At 32.6% G+C, this 15990-nt stretch overlaps 8 protein-coding genes across 8 annotated transcripts; 4 read left to right on the top strand and 4 right to left on the bottom strand.

Annotated features, from left to right (window-relative positions):
- Positions 1-130: 130 nt before the first annotated feature.
- DIC1 (Dic1p) lies at positions 131-1090 on the bottom strand (the record flags this gene model as incomplete). Its single annotated transcript, XM_011277637.1, has 1 exon — positions 131-1090. The coding sequence occupies one exon, from the start codon at positions 1088-1090 to the stop codon at positions 131-133; it is 960 nt and encodes a 319-aa protein (XP_011275939.1).
- A 1263-nt stretch (positions 1091-2353) lies between these two features.
- Positions 2354-2863, bottom strand: BN7_1725 (uncharacterized protein; the record flags this gene model as incomplete). The annotated part of the gene is made up of 1 exon (XM_011277636.1): positions 2354-2863. One exon carries the CDS (start codon positions 2861-2863, stop codon positions 2354-2356), a length of 510 nt encoding a protein of 169 aa, XP_011275938.1.
- Positions 2864-2900: 37 nt separating this feature from the next.
- On the bottom strand, positions 2901-3248 carry BN7_1724 (uncharacterized protein; the record flags this gene model as incomplete). Its single annotated transcript, XM_011277635.1, has 1 exon — positions 2901-3248. One exon carries the CDS (start codon positions 3246-3248, stop codon positions 2901-2903), a length of 348 nt encoding a protein of 115 aa, XP_011275937.1.
- Positions 3249-3769: 521 nt separating this feature from the next.
- HMRA1 (Hmra1p) lies at positions 3770-4468 on the top strand (the record flags this gene model as incomplete). Its single annotated transcript, XM_011277634.1, has 2 exons — positions 3770-4030; positions 4091-4468. The coding sequence occupies 2 exons, from the start codon at positions 3770-3772 to the stop codon at positions 4466-4468; spliced, it is 639 nt and encodes a 212-aa protein (XP_011275936.1).
- A 159-nt stretch (positions 4469-4627) lies between these two features.
- On the bottom strand, positions 4628-7777 carry SLA2 (Sla2p; the record flags this gene model as incomplete). Its single annotated transcript, XM_011277633.1, has 1 exon — positions 4628-7777. One exon carries the CDS (start codon positions 7775-7777, stop codon positions 4628-4630), a length of 3150 nt encoding a protein of 1049 aa, XP_011275935.1.
- Positions 7778-8344: 567 nt separating this feature from the next.
- Positions 8345-9017, top strand: SUI1 (translation initiation factor eIF1; the record flags this gene model as incomplete). Its single annotated transcript, XM_011277632.1, has 2 exons — positions 8345-8375; positions 8719-9017. 2 exons carry the CDS (start codon positions 8345-8347, stop codon positions 9015-9017), a joined length of 330 nt encoding a protein of 109 aa, XP_011275934.1.
- A 479-nt stretch (positions 9018-9496) lies between these two features.
- Positions 9497-10639, top strand: CWC25 (U2-type spliceosomal complex subunit CWC25; the record flags this gene model as incomplete). Its single annotated transcript, XM_011277631.1, has 1 exon — positions 9497-10639. The coding sequence occupies one exon, from the start codon at positions 9497-9499 to the stop codon at positions 10637-10639; it is 1143 nt and encodes a 380-aa protein (XP_011275933.1).
- Positions 10640-10974: 335 nt separating this feature from the next.
- BN7_1719 (vacuolar protein sorting/targeting protein 10) lies at positions 10975-15912 on the top strand (the record flags this gene model as incomplete). Its single annotated transcript, XM_011277630.1, has 2 exons — positions 10975-11126; positions 11502-15912. The coding sequence occupies 2 exons, from the start codon at positions 10975-10977 to the stop codon at positions 15910-15912; spliced, it is 4563 nt and encodes a 1520-aa protein (XP_011275932.1).
- Positions 15913-15990: the final 78 nt, after the last annotated feature.

Here is a 15990-nt window from a genome sequence, read left to right as displayed (position 1 = left end):
GTAGATATGATATTAATATATTAAAACTACCTATAAACAGTTTAATTTAGCTGGCGCTAAAGCTTTTCCTATAAATATTGCTAAATTATATTAAAACATAGTTTTTCAATTTAATTTAGCTGGCGCTAAATTACAATCCCACTTCAAACTTTCTTAATTGTTCAACAACCAAGAAAGTAATAATAGTATTTGGACCTAATCTAACAAAACTTGGTACCCAACCTCTAAACATAAAACTTGGACCTTCATTTTTAAAAGCATTCCCCAAGATCTTCAAAACACCTTCACCGGACCCACTTGAATTCATAATTCTTGTTTTTAGCACATCAGCAGGTGAACAAATAGTAGTAGCCACTAAACCAGCCATCAGGGAAGCTGTAAAGAAAGTTAATTTTGAATCTTTATCCATTTTGATTGAATCAATTAATAAATTTTTTGATAAATCATAAGTTACAACTTGTGATGAAGTCATCAAAACACCACGAACTAAATTTGTACCTAAACCTCTGAATAAACTTTGTAAACCTTCTTCCCTAATAACTCTTACAACACCATCTAAAGCATGAGAATAATTTCTTCTCTTGTCTAATGGTAATCCTGTATCATTTTGCATTCTAATATTAACAATATCAGCAGGATTCCCTACAATCCCACCAACACCACCACTAATCATTGAAATTGGTAAAAGATAAGCCATTGAACTTTGTTTATCAGATGGGACATAATTTTCTTTTAAGTATTCATAAACACCAAATCTTGTTAATGAATAAGTTGCTTGTCTTAATAAACCAGCACTTAAACCGGAATAAACCCCCTGGAAACCATCTAATTTCCATATAGATAATGCCATTTGAAATAATGAAGGTTTTGGGATTGAAGCGGTTTGTAATCTAACTTTTGCTAAATCTAAAGGATGTGTACATATACAAGCAATTGCACCACCAAATCCACCATACCAAAATGGCCATTTTTTATTAATTTTTTGATTTTGAACTTTAGCCAAGTCTGATTTTAATGGGATTATTGAATTTTGAGGATCTTTTAATTCTTGTTGAGTTTGTTGATTTTGAATTTGAACAATTTTTGACATGATTGATAAGTTGTGTGTTTATATGATGTGGTGAGTATTAATTAAGTATGCAAGATATGATGGTGATGATGATAATGATTAAATAGATATGAAGTGGACCTGGAATATGATAGTATTGATACTTGTTCTTATAGTTTTTGATTAAATTGTTGAAGTATATCAAGATCAAAGTTTTAAATTTTTTTTTTCTTCTCTCAAAGTTTATCAAGTATGGCTGATTGTTAGCTGCTTTTATTTAAATTTTAATATGTGGATTATGTAAGCTGTGAATTGAATTTTGTACAAATTTGGAAATTTTTAGAGGAGAAAAACTGTTAAATTGGTCGACCCGGGAAATGCCTGACTGTGGGAAAAGTTCCATGCAAGTTCGGAACGATTTTAGAGTTCACTCATCAGCTTGGAACTTGGAAGTAGTTTGAGATTTATCATTTGACGCTTGAGCGCTTGAGCATCTTTGTACTTGTAATTTATAAATGAAGTCCAGTTCCAACTTCCCTGTTCCCCAGCTCCTAAACTTTTGAATTGGGTAATGCGTTATTGTATTATAGCTTAAGTTTCAAGCTTAAAGTTGAAAATTTAATCATGAATTGTTTGTTCACAGCTTGAATTCAATTCACTGTAAGAGGTCAAAATTCATAGGTTATAATCAGATCTATACCACTGTATAGCTGTGTACTATAGAATATAGGCTATATTGTTATATTGTTATCATGTTAAGGTTAATCACAGGGATCTTATACCGGAGCCGTTACTCAGGAGTCAGGTTTGAAGCTGTCTGTCTGAACTTGAAAGTTGATAGCGACGCCAGGTATTACCTCCATGATACATCCTATATCTGTAATCTGTAATCTGTAATATAGAACTATACGGCTTGTATCTAATATATATAATGCATCTATTATCATTATTCTATGTTTCATTTCTCAAGCGTTTATTTTAAAGCAATTAAATTTATTAACATGAATCATCTACAGATCGAAGCCATATAATTATATATAATTGACTAATTGTTATATAGTTATATATATATATCACGATTTTAGAATAGAAGATAGAAGTTCGGCAGGTCCCTGATCTTGTACCTATATAATACCTGCTTGATATATAACAAATAGCTGTCATTTATATATACTATCTTAGAGTTCGACAGTGCTTTAATTTGTACAAGAACATTCAGTCTTACACGATCTGATTGAAGGTTGATGCTACTGATATTCATAATAATAATGACTAATTATGCTCTATATGATAAGATTCTATATGCTATTTGAAACAAATATCTTCAGCTCTTTCACCGTACATTAGTGACTTAAAACTACTGAAAAATTGAGACATCATCTCATCTTGTGGCAGCTTCTTAGACGCTGTTTTTTGTGGTTTTTTTGGTTTAGTAACTTTATTAATTGAAAATTTGAGGGCTCCATCTTTGTAAGATTTCTGTTTTGGTTTCTGGGTTTGTTTCATATTATTATTGTTTGTGGAGAATGTACTCGAGCATAAATCAACGTATTTGGATATATCACTTATATCTTTGGCAACATCCAGACTGGAAGTGGTTGAAGTGTCAGGCGAGTTCAAGTCATCACCTTCGTTCACAAACACAACTGAAGAGAAGTTTTCATTTGGTACATTCGTTGTATTCTGTTTCTTTTTTTTCTTTGGTTGATAATGGTATAGTGGATAATAAGACTCATGCCATTGATTTTCTAAAAAAGATAAATATTGAAAATAAGTTTGGAAATTATCACCCTGATGTTTACGCCATATCTTCATATTTTGTTAGTTTTAGCCTTGAGGTAATAGAATACGGTCAACTCACCATGGAAATGATTCTGGATACATCATCAGTATTATCTTTATAAATGTTTTTGACTGGTTTACTTAAAACACTTCTTGCTATGATAAATTTGTTTCTTGGTCTAGCAATTTCAGGTTGACGAGAATACACCAGCGATGCTGGAACTGTTGATGATTGCTCAGTGAAATTCACAAACTGATGGCTTCCTTTTATTATATTATTTGTGACCGGCCTTATAACAACTGGGAATTTATCTTTCTGTAATATTTCTTCTTTTGAGTTATCCACCTTTTTTAGCTTGAACGAAACAAAGGATAAATTAGTTTCAGCTTCCGCTGAACTGATCATGCTATACTCCATCAATACGTTTAGTTTTTATAAGCAGCATAAATGTCAGAAAAAGAGCAACAGATGGTTCAATAGTTACCTTTGTGTTATATATATATATATGTTACAACTATGAGATGGGGCTACAATATTTTCAAAACATAGTGTATCTGCGTGCTCCAAGCATTATTACTTATTAAGCAGTAAAGTAAGATCCGGTTTCTATCTGATCAAGATATCAGCTATACTTCTCAGCTTGCACGTTTCTGTGGCTAAAAATGTTCTTTACACAGCACCAAAATCAAACGAATCTTCAAACGTAAGATCGTTTTCAGCTAACCGTCTGCTATTCCAAAAACGTAGAGTAGTATCTTTAATTTTGTATCGTTAATGTTTCAAATCTGACCGGATTTGATCTTTTCAACCCTCGGTATTCAAAGGGATACTATTTCTACTATTCCAATATAATTTATAAACAATGAATTATCAAGTGAACCAACTGACTACCAAGGATAGCAGCTATACCCCTTACTTTTATTAATCAAAACATTAAAATGGAGCCTTCAGAAAGCTCATCCCCACAACAACAAATGGTTACACCAGATGGTTCAAGCTTTGATGAATCAATAGAACAACTAAATTCACTGGTTGAATTTTCTTCTAAGTTTTCAGGGAACAATAAAGTGACATATGATACTTTGCTCATAGATGACCCATTCAAGAAGTCTGAAATACAAAAGATAGTACACAAGGATTACAGAACCTCAATAACAACTCTTATGGATGAGTTTGAAAAGTCACTGGAAAGACTGAGCGTAAGTTTGCTTCCAATGTTTTGAATGTTCTTTATACTAACTATTCGAAAGCGTACGAAGTATATATCTAGAGAAAAGGTATTAAAAACATACAGAAAGGCTATTGAGGCGGAAATAGAAGAAACTATATGCAAAAATGAGAAGCAGTCAATGTCAAAACTTCAAGAATTATACGGGGAAGCTCAGCTGGAGCTAGATTTAAAGAACAGTTTAAACAACTCAATTGCAAATAGTCCTAGTGCATCAGATTATATCAGACGAGAAGGAAGTTCTGAAGCCTCTAAAAACAAAAAGAGAACATCTATTCCTAAGGAGACGAAAACGTTTCTGGAAAGTGTTTTTAATTCTAAGAGAACTCCAAACAGCAGAGAGAGACAACTGATTGCAGAGAAATGCGGATTAACACCAGTGCAAGTTCGCGTATGGGTAAGTTACTGATCCTAAGCTTCTACAGTGAACACCTTACTAATTAATGATCTAGTTTACGAATAAACGAATGAGAACAAAATAAGTATTCAAGGAAAACAATAGCTACAGACAATCATACAAAATTGCTTTAATTTTATTTCATATAATATATGGGCCCTTTAATTTAAATTATTCCTCATCACTATCACCATCTCTGTAACCATATTTTCTAATTTCACCCAATCTTTTTCTAGCAGCACCTAAAGCATTTTCTAGTTTTAAGATTTCAACTTGTTGTTCCATTTCCACAGTTTTATTTTCATGATTTGTTAATTTTGAATAATCAATTTCATTTTCACCACCATTAGTTCTTTTTGACAAAATATCTTGAACTTGATTAACCAAAACTCTACATGCTGAAGTAACTGTTTTACTTGCAACTTCTAATTTTTCTTGAGATTTGGACATGAATGTAGCTTTAACTCTTGAAGCAGCAACTAATTGAGCAGTTGAAGCAGCAACTTCATTTGAAGCAACAATTAATTCTTCATGTGAATTTTTATTACCTAAAACACCATCAGCTGTTGAAATTAATATTTTGGTAGATCCTGCAACAGCTTTTGCAGCAGATATTAAACCTTCAGTCCATCTATTGTGTTTTTTATAATATTGAGCACGAGTACCAGAACCTTTATTTTGAGACACAATTTCTTCTTGAGTTTCAATAGCAGCACTGATCAATAATGCAATAGCATTTGTAACCGCAATAGCAGCTGATAAGATGGCTTTATTGATTTCAAAATCAATTTGTGATAATGAGGGATCTTGTGGTTTGCTTAAGAGAGAATTCAAATGAGATGAAGCATTTGCAATAGCTTGCGCAGCAGAATGCAATTCATTATCAACAACTTCACCTAAATCACCATTAGTCTTGGTAATAACAGATCTTGGTGCTAAACCTTCAGCTAAATTGATCAAATATTGTAATTTTTCTTGAACATTTAAATTACCAACAATAACTGTTTCTGTTTTTTCTTCTTCATTACCTTGTAAATGACTTGATAATAAAGATTGGAAGAATTTTTCTGATTCATGAGCTGTATCTCTTGAGGAAAGAATGAGTTTATCAGCTTCATCATCAGTTTTCAATAATCTAACAATACCTTTACCATTTAATAAGACATCTGAAATAGCAGAAGAAAAATCATTAATTGATTGAATAATAGCAGAATGATCACCATTTGGACCATCAGCAATGAAATCATTAAATGAGTTAGCAAATTCAGTAGCTGAAGAAGAAGCTTTTTCAATAACTGATAATAAATATTCTGGTGAAGAATTTTGATTACCAGCTTGCATTGGAGAATCTAATTCATAAATAGAATCTTGAATTCTTTTAATACCACTTTGTAAGATAGCATCAACTAATGAAGTTAATTTTGATAAATGGTCCGATAAGACTTCATCAATTTGTTCATCAATAGCTGTATCATTTTCTTGTTGAACTCTTGCTAATTCTTGTAAAGCATCATCCATAGTTTGTTGAACAATTTCTAATTCTTCTTCTTTATCTCTTAATTGTCTTTCTAGATCTGGGTTTAAAGCTCTTGATTGAGTTTCTAATTGAGATTTCAAAGCTTCAATTTCCTTTTTATGATTAGCAAAAATAGATGATAAGTTTGATGATTGAGATCTTTCAGAATCATCTAATTTTAATGTTAAATCTCTAATTTGTAATTCCAAATTGTCAATTTCACCATCTTTACCACCTTTAACTTTTTCTAAATCTAATCTAGCTCTATCACGTTCTCTAATTAAGCCTGCTAATTCAACATTTTTAGCTTTGAGATCTTTTTCTAATTTTTCACGACGATCTATAGCTTCTTGAGCAGATGCAGCTTTTTGTTGTAATTTTTTAAATTTATTTAAAAGATTCAAATGTTCTTGTCTTAATTGTGAGTACAATTTAGCTAATGATTCATATTTACTTTTCCAAATTCCTAATTGTTCTTGTAAACTATTAGCTAATTCATCTTTAGAAGCTAATTGTTGAGTAGCAGATTGTGTAGTGTTTGCAATTTCACTTTCTAAAGCCTGAACTCTTTGATCATATTGACCTAATAATAATTGATCACGTTCATATTGACCTCTCAAATTCAATAAATCACGTTCTAATTCTGCAACTCTACCTTGTGCTTGACTTTGTAATTGTTCACGATATAATTGTTCTTGAGCTAATCTTTGTTGTTCAGCTTGTTGTTGTTGCTGTTGCTCAAATAATTGACGTTGTTGTTCAGCATATTGTTGTTGTTGTAAAGCTTGTTGTTGCTGTTGTTGTAATAACCTTTGTTGTTCAGCTTCATAATTAGATTGTTGATTGTTCCAGAAATCAACACCTGTTGGTTGAGTTGGGATTGGTTGTTGAAATTGCGAATTTGTTGGTTGTGAAGAAACAGGTTCAGGGGATGGTGCACTTGTTGTTGGTTGTGATTGGATAGTTTGTCTTGATCTTGGTCTTGAAGCACCATCTTCATCTTCATCTTCAACGAATAAGTTTGGTGGAGTACCTGGTAATCTTGGGATTGTAATCAATGAAGTTAAATAACGAATTGAAGAACAATCAGCATAAAATTCATATAATCTTGAATGTTGAGAATCATAACGTTCTCTTAATGGTTGTAACGCATCTTCAGATCCAGTTGAGCGATAAATAGCTCTAAGCATTGAAGTAATAAATTTATAGATACCATAAGATTCTGCGACTAATGGAACCAGTGCTGAAATTTTACATTCAGATCTTTTGTCATGTGATATACTTGCAAAGATTAATCTTTGGAAATCATCCAATGCATCTTGTAATGACATTAAATCTAAAATTGCTTCATAACCTTCATCAGGATTTTGAACAGTGACCAAAGAAACATATTCTTCATATTCAAAAGTACCATTAAAACCTCTATGATTTTTATGAAAATGTAATTTTCTTAATAAAAATAAAGTATATTCTTTAATCAATCTACCATAACCTTTGAAACCATCACCATGAATAGATCTACCTAAACTTTCAATCCAGCCGGTATTTCTAACAGCATCTTTCAAAGCACTTTGGTGACCTTCTTGTAAGACCTTGTGTATTGTGATCAAAGCTTTGAACAGTTGAACTTCATCAGTTTGAATTGGTTGAATCTTCACAGCGTTCCAGAATGCCTTGGAAGATTTATGATCCCATGTATAAACAATACAAGCTCTGACATGTTTTCTCTTTGGAGCTGTTTCATCAGGAGAACAAGCTTTTCTAATACTTGTTTGCAAATCAGTCTCAGATATAGGCTTTGACATCTTTGATCTATTGAATCGAAATTGTTAGTTCTTTGTTCTGGTATTAATGTTGCTCATGGGTAGTAATAGATCCAACGATATTGATAGGGGGTATAGATATCGGTCTTCAAGTAGTGAACCCCGGCAACTTTTTCCCCAAAACAACACATAAAATCAAAATTATACCATCAGTCTTCAATCATCATCAAACTACTCACCTAATATCTTAACCTTGATGAACTCAATTGGTGTCTACTTCCTAGCTTTGCCTTGACTTACACTTTGACAACTGTTTGGTATTTCTCGAATTCATGTTAACCGCTGAGTTTCGCCTTGAAATTCGCGAGATTGCCAGAAACTCGAGGAAAACATCCAAAAGAGGAAAATAGCCCAAATAAGTAATCAATATGGCGCAAACCATTCAATATTTTTTTTTTTTTCCCTCAGTGTCGAATCGTTTTATAGAAAACATCATAGAATTCTTTTACTTCAACTAGAGCATCTGTACCAAAAACCGTACATATCTTCAACAACAACAAGAGACTTTCAACAGAGACTCCCTTTCCATTCTTAAACGTTTTTATTTATATGAGCTCTATCCAAAACTTGAACAAAATTGGTAAGTATAGCTTGATTTTTTGCCACTATGTTTATTGTTCTATTTTGATCAAAATGTTCAGCTATTGCTATATGGGGTCCAAATGGATTATTACTCCGGGCGGTTCAGATAATATGATGGTATTTATTCTATGGAATGCTATTATGTGAATTTTATTTGGATTTATGGTGTTTTAAGCATGGATTTGGATTGTTATTTACTTCTGGTATTTCTCAAGTCATCGTGTGAATGGGGAAATAATGCCCCTTGAGGCGCTCAAATCATCACCATGTGAATTTTATATTTTGATCAAAAGTTAAGAAAGGCATAAGAAACAAGATCAATGACTAACAAGTTTGAATAGATCCATTCGCCGACACTGGTGACGACGATACTCAACCAACAAACTATATTCATATTCGTATCCAACAAAGAAATGGTCGTAAAACCTTAACTACTGTCCAAGGTTTACCAGATGAATATGACTTGAAAAGAATTGTTCGTGCTTTGAAAAAAGATTTTGCTTGTAACGGTAACATTGTTAAAGATGAAGAATTAGGTGAAGTTATTCAATTACAAGGTGACCAACGTGTTAAAGTTATGGAATTTTTAACTTCTCAATTAGGTTTACAAAAGAAAAACATCAAGATCCATGGTTTCTAGATGTTTTGTTTTCAATGGCTTTACTTCATTATATTGGAGGTATTCAAAAAAGATTACAAACAATTGTGAACTGGTTTTCTTAATAAAAGATTTACATAACTGGTCCATAAGATGTTTATTTCGACTCCAATTAAAGTCTTGAATTTTTGAATGATATTAATTATTTTTTATTTTGTTGCTTCAATTATTTTTATTTTCCACTTTGTATAAGTCAACATTATGGTATTTTGGGTTAAAAAATATGGAAGAAGCATTGTAGTTCAGCTTAAATTTGACATAAAATCGGACTTTTTGTAACATGTGTAAATTTATTCTCTATTTTTTAAACTACCCGCGAATTTCTGAGTCGCTGCTCAGTGCTTAGTCAGATTATTATTTTTGACAGTAAAAGTTATCATTATTAAAATTCTACTACAATAATGGCAAAAGTTCGTTAAGAAACCAATAGTCAACTAGATAAAAGATTTATATTTATTAAAATGGCACCTGGTGATCTAAACTTGAAAAAATCCTGGCATCCAGGGTTGATGAAAAATCAACAAAAAGTTTGGGAATTAGAACAAGAAGCATTACAAGAACGTAAAAAAATTCAAGAGCGTCAATTAGAAATTGCCAAAGAGAAAGAATTAAATGAATTAAAAGCTTTACAACGTGCTAAGAATGGTGATTCTAGTGTTCAAAATCGTATGGACTGGATGTATGATAATTCAGGAGTTGGTGATGGTGGGAAATTAATCACAAGTGAAGCTGAAGAATATTTATTAGGTAAAAAAAGAGTTGATTCATTAATTATTAATAATGAGCCAAAAGAAGTTAAAAAATCTGGATTTGATAAGTTTGAAGATAGTTTCAAAACTAATGAAAGAGATGAATTAAATAAATCAAGAGAAGATCCTATGGCAAAGATAAAAGCTCAACAAATTAAGAAATATCAAGAATTACAAGAGAAGAAAAGATTAGAAGAGAAATTAGCATCGTCTTCATCAAAATCAGGCTCTCATAGCTCACATAGCTCAAGACATAGGTCATCTAGAGATGATGATTCAGAAAGAAGACACAGAAGACATGAGGATGGTATAAATAGATCATCCAGATATGATGATGAAGATAAGAAACATAGAAGACACGGAGATGAAGATAGAAGGCATAAAAGACATTATGATGATGACAAACTTAGATCAAGAAGTTTAAGAGATGACAAAGAAAGAAGAGACAGACACAAAGATGAAACTGGTAGGGAAAATAGTGATAGACATAGAAGTGATAGACATAGATCAAGTCATCGCTATCGTGATGAAGAAGAACGTGAAAGAAATGATAAACACAGATCATCTAGAGATCAAAGAGATAAAGATAGAGAACATCATTCATCTTCTTATAGATCACACGATGATAAAAGAGAAGTCAAGAGTTATAGAGATGATTATCGTGAACGTGATCAAGTCACTAGAGCAGAGCCAAATGATCCAGCAAAAGAAAGGGAATCAAGATTACGTCAAATGCTAATTGAATCAAAAGGTAAACATGATAGAAACAACGAAACACCATTGTTATCAAGAGAAGAAGAACTAAGGAATAAGTTCTTAGCTTCAAAAGCTGCTTCGTCTTCATCATCAAAATAAGGAATTGCTAGAGTAATGTTCTTGAGCTTTACATCCAGTATCACCGATATTTGACAGTATAAACAATAACGAATTTAACGAATCAACACCTCATGAATTAGCATTATATTTGTAGAAATGAAGATCCTCATAGTTAAGGGTTGACTAGTGTACCGCAAAAATGTTAAAATACCTCCAATAAATCCGGTACACCTTCATTGTACGCTGGTGATTATTTTCATCTCCGATAAGTATCAAGATTAAGATCTTCATTGTTCCAGAATAGAGGGAATAAGAAGAACGATAACTACGAGCAGGAAGCGTAGACACTACATTTGGAAACACTGTAACTTTTAATGAGTCCACATTGGGAATTATCTTTCACTAAACTTAGCTGTTTAAGTTTTGGTAGAAGTGACGGAGAAATCGGCGCTCTGGTTAAACTCTTAGCTTCACACCCTTCAATAGAATTAAACCCCAGGGCCATATCGTTTGGCACTAAACTTAAGTAGCCAGCTCGTAAAATGGTGAATGTGATGATGATGGGAAAATTATCTTGTGATTTGTAAAACTTCAACTCATATATATTACTTTTGTTAAAAACGTTCAAAGAAGAATCTTCATATTGGAAAGTGTTGATAATTTTTGGTGTTGATAAAATTCTCCCAAAATGATACACTTCAAAAAGTTCGTTATAACGACGCTGTTGTTTTTCAGCTTCACAAATGCTTTATTCAGCCCAAAAATCAGCTCTTATACATTTTCAGGTGCTCCAGAGTTGATTTATTTCGAAGACAGTTCAGTAAGTACATTATTAGATCGAACATTTCATCATGAGGTCAATACTAACAAATGGAATCTAGAATATCGTGTTTCTTGACAGCGGTTCTGGTGATTTATTCTTCTCTAGAGATGGTGGTGAACATTTCAATCAAATAGATACTGAAGGTGTCAAGATAAAATATTTAATACAACATCCTTATGATAAAGATTATGCTTATGCTATGTCTGATGATTTGACTCATTTTAGAACTGTTTCTTCAGGTAAGGTATGGAAAAAATTCACAACTCCTGAACCTCCAGCTTTAGAATCAATCCCAACTTTGACTAATAAACATTATCCTTTGAGTTTCCATGGCCACAGTTCAGGATTTGCAATTTTTGCTGGTCGTTGTTTAACTGCAAATGATGGTGCTGGTGTTCCATGTGAAAGACAATATTATTACACAAAGAATAATTTTGATGGGTTAGAAAAATTAACAAAAGCTCATTCATGTGTCTATTCGGCTGCTACTCCTGATTTAGGTAAATATCAAAATGAAAATTTGGTTACATGTATCGTTGACGGTGGTTCAGATGCTTCATTAGTCTTATCAAGATCATCTGATTACTTTGGTACCAAGTCATACGTTACTCATAAAGCTGGATTGATCACCGACATTTCTAAACTTGGTGCAGGATCTCATTATTTGATTGCAGTTGGATCACACTTGAGTGATAGAACAACTTCTAGTGTCTATGTTTCATATAATGGATTTGATTGGGATAAAGTTGACTTCCCAACTGGATCAGAGTTATCAAGTAGTTTCTCTATTGTTGAATCTACAAGTAATTCATTATTTGTTGATGTTGAATACCCAAATAATCCTGAAGTTGGTCAATTATTCAATTCTATTGGATTAAATGGTTCATATTTTGTGAAATCCTTAGATTATACCAATCGAGATTCCAATGGAAATATCGATTATGAAGCTGTTGAAAGTATTGATGGTGTTGTTCTTGCAAATGTTGTTGCTAACGGGAAAGATGTCGTTGCGTCAGAAGGAAAAGCAAAATCTTTAAAATCCAAGATTTCATTCAACCAAGGTAATACATGGATGGATTTACAAGCTGATGGTCAACAATTGAACTTGCACTCTATTGTTCAAAGAGCAATTAAATATCCAGATTCACCAGGGAAATATTATTCTTCACCTGTTCCTGGTTTATTACTCGGTGTTGGTAACACTGGATCTACATTAGACGCTTATGATAACTGTGATACTTTTATTTCAAGAGATGCTGGCTTAACATGGTCCAAAACTTTGAATGGTCCTCATTTATTTGAGTTTGGTGATCAAGGTTCCGTTATTTTAGCTATTGAAGATAATGCTGATACCAACGCTTTAAAGTTCACAACAAATCAAGGTAGAAGTTGGCAACAAGCTTCATTAGACTCAACTATTAAAGCTACTTTACTAACCAGTACTCCTGACTCTACAACTTTTAAGTTTTTATTAGGGGGTTTCACTTCTAATGGTCAATACAAGGCATATGGCTTGAATTTCAACAACTTATATGATAGAAAATGTGGTGATTCTGATTTTGATGATTGGTTTGTCAAAGATGAACAATCAAATCAACCAATGTGTTTCATGGGACATAAACAAAGATTCAAAAGAAGAATTTCAGATGCCAACTGTTTTGTCGGTGATGAATATAAAGAACCTGTTGCTGTTGAAGATAGTTGTCCATGTACCGAAGCAGATTATGTTTGTTCTTACAACTTCAAAAGAGATGCTTCAGGAAAATGTGTTCCAGCCGTTACAAGCTTGACCCCAGATGCGGTTCAAAAGAAAGAATGTGTGGATAATGCTCAAACATATTTTGAGCCTTCTGCTTATACAATTAGACCAGGATCGGTTTGTTCAGTCTTAAATGGTGTTAACTTAAATGTCAAAGTTGAAAAAACATGTCCAAATTTCTCAAAAGAAACCGATTCCAGCAATGATAACTCATTGATTGATTATGATGAAGATGATACCCCAGATGAAACTGCCCCAGATACAAATCCTGATGAAAGTGAAGGTGATAAAGAAAGATCAAAAGATGGAAAAAATGATGGTAGAGTTAGAACTTCTACATTTGTGTTTGATGGTTCCATTACCAAATATGCTTATTTAGATAGAGTTGAAGGTTCAAACTTGAAAGATGAAACTATCGTTTTATTGACTTCTCATAACAAAGCTTATGTTACACATGATCAAGGTTCATCATGGGAACAAATTGCACCAGAGGAAGAAATGTTAGATTTAATTGTTAATCCATACAATACAAACCATGTTTACTTATTATCAACAAATCAAAAGATCATTTATTCAACTGATAGAGCTGATAATTGGAAATTTTTCAGAACACCAGCAAATTTTATTCCAGGTGTTCAACCATTACAATTCCACCCAAAACACAGTAACTGGTTTATCTATATTGGTCAATTAGGCTGTGAAAGTATGCAACACCAAGGTGCCTGTAAAACAGTCACTTATTACACCAAATCATATGGTAAAAGATTTGCTAAATTACAAGATAATGTTCAAACGTGTAAATTCATTGGTCATCTTCTAGAACCAACAAATGATCAATTAATCATCTGTGAAAGGGAAGAAAATGAAAATACAATTTTCGGATCTGAATTATTAGTTACAGAAGATTTCTTCGAAAACACTCATATGCCGTTAGATGATGTTGTTGGATTTGCTCAAGCTGATGATTATTTAGTCGCCGCAACTGCTGAAAAGGATGGATCATTAATAGCTCATGTTTCCGTTAATGGTAAAGACTGGACAGATGCTTTATTCCCAGATAATTTCAAAGTTAACAAAAACCAGGCTTATACTGTTTTGTCCGCTTCATCTCATGCTGTGTTTTTACATGTTACAACAAATGATAGAGCAGGAAGTGAGTTTGGGACAATTTTGAAATCAAATTCAAATGGTACTTATTACGTTATCACAGCTCCAAATGTAAACAGAGATGCAAATGGCTTTGTTGATTTTGAAAGATTAAATGATCTTGAAGGTGTTTCTGTCATGAACACAGTTTCAAATGTTAACGAAGCAAGAAGAGGTTCTAAAAAGACATTAAAATCTATGATTACCCACAACGATGGTGCTGATTGGGATTATTTACAACCACCAAGTACTGATTCAGAGGGTAAGAAATATTCTTGTAAGGGCAAATCATTAGATGAATGCTCATTACATTTACATGGTTATACAGAAAGAGATGATCCAAGAGATACGTTTTCATCCGGGTCTGCTATTGGTATGATGATTGGTGTTGGTAATGTTGGGAATAAATTAGACGCTTATTTTGATGGCTCTACTTTCTTGACTAGAGATGGTGGTGTTACTTGGAAGGAAATTAAAAAAGGTGTTTATCAATGGGAATATGGTGACCAAGGTTCAATTATTGTTTTGGTGAATGCTCAAGATTCAACTAACGTTATTTCATACTCTTTAGATGAAGGTCAAACATGGTCTGATTATCAATTTACAGAATCTTTAGTTAAAGTCAACGATATTTCAACTGTTCCATCTGATGATTCAAGAAAATTCTTGTTATTCACAAAACTACCCTCAAATAAGGGTGACAAATCAACAGTTTACCAAATTGACTTCTCACAGTTGTTAAAGAGAAAATGTAATTTAGATTTGGCAAATCCAGATACTGATGATTTTGATTTATGGACACCAAAACATCCCCATCATCCAGATAATTGTTTATTCGGTCATGAAGCTCATTATTACAAAAAAATCCCAGGAAGAGATTGTTACATTGGTGAAAAATTGAGTAAACCGTACGAAGTTATCAATAATTGTCCATGTAATAGAAAAGATTTTGAATGTGATTGGAATTATGAAAAAGACTCAAATGGTGAATGTAAATTGATTTCAGGATATACACCACCAGATCATTCAGATGTTTGTAAGAAACCAGGTGTTGAGGAATACTGGTTAGCTACTGGTTATAGACGTATTCCATTAACAACTTGTGAAGGTGGCCAAGAGTTTGATAAAGTTGAAGCTAAACCATGTGCTGGTAAAGAAGCTGAATTCAAAGCTAGACATAAGGGATTAACAGGTTTATCATTGGCTTTGGTCATTATAATTCCAATTTTAACAGCTGCTACTTTCGTTTACTTTATTTACTACAAATATGTTGGTAAATATGGTCAAATTAAATTAGGTGATGAAGATGTCCAATTTGATAATACCAGTATTTTCAGCAAAATCTCTTCAATAACTGGATTTGTTATTGTCAGAGCGGTCTCTATCACAAAAGAAACTACTGGAACTATATTTGATTGGATCTCTTCGAAGGTATTAAGAAAATCTGTTTCGTTAGAGAGTAATGAAAATGTTCCGGATATTAGATACACAGACCTTCCAGAAAATAGTGGAGATCAAACAGATATCGAAGATGATATACTAGATGAAGGTGATTTAACCGAAGCTGAAGATGATAGAGTTTAAAATGTGTTGTCGATGAACATATAAAACATTCCTTATGTACATAATATAATTTTTTAATATGATAATTTGATTTAAATT

The sequence above is a fragment of the Wickerhamomyces ciferrii genome, contig 00039 (assembly GCF_000313485.1).
Source record: "Wickerhamomyces ciferrii WGS project CAIF00000000 data, strain NRRL Y-1031 F-60-10, contig 00039, whole genome shotgun sequence".
Taxonomy (NCBI): domain Eukaryota; kingdom Fungi; phylum Ascomycota; class Saccharomycetes; order Phaffomycetales; family Wickerhamomycetaceae; genus Hansenula; species Hansenula ciferrii.
The sequence above is the reverse complement of the archived record's forward strand: the minus strand, read 5'-3'. Positions and strand labels throughout refer to the sequence as shown.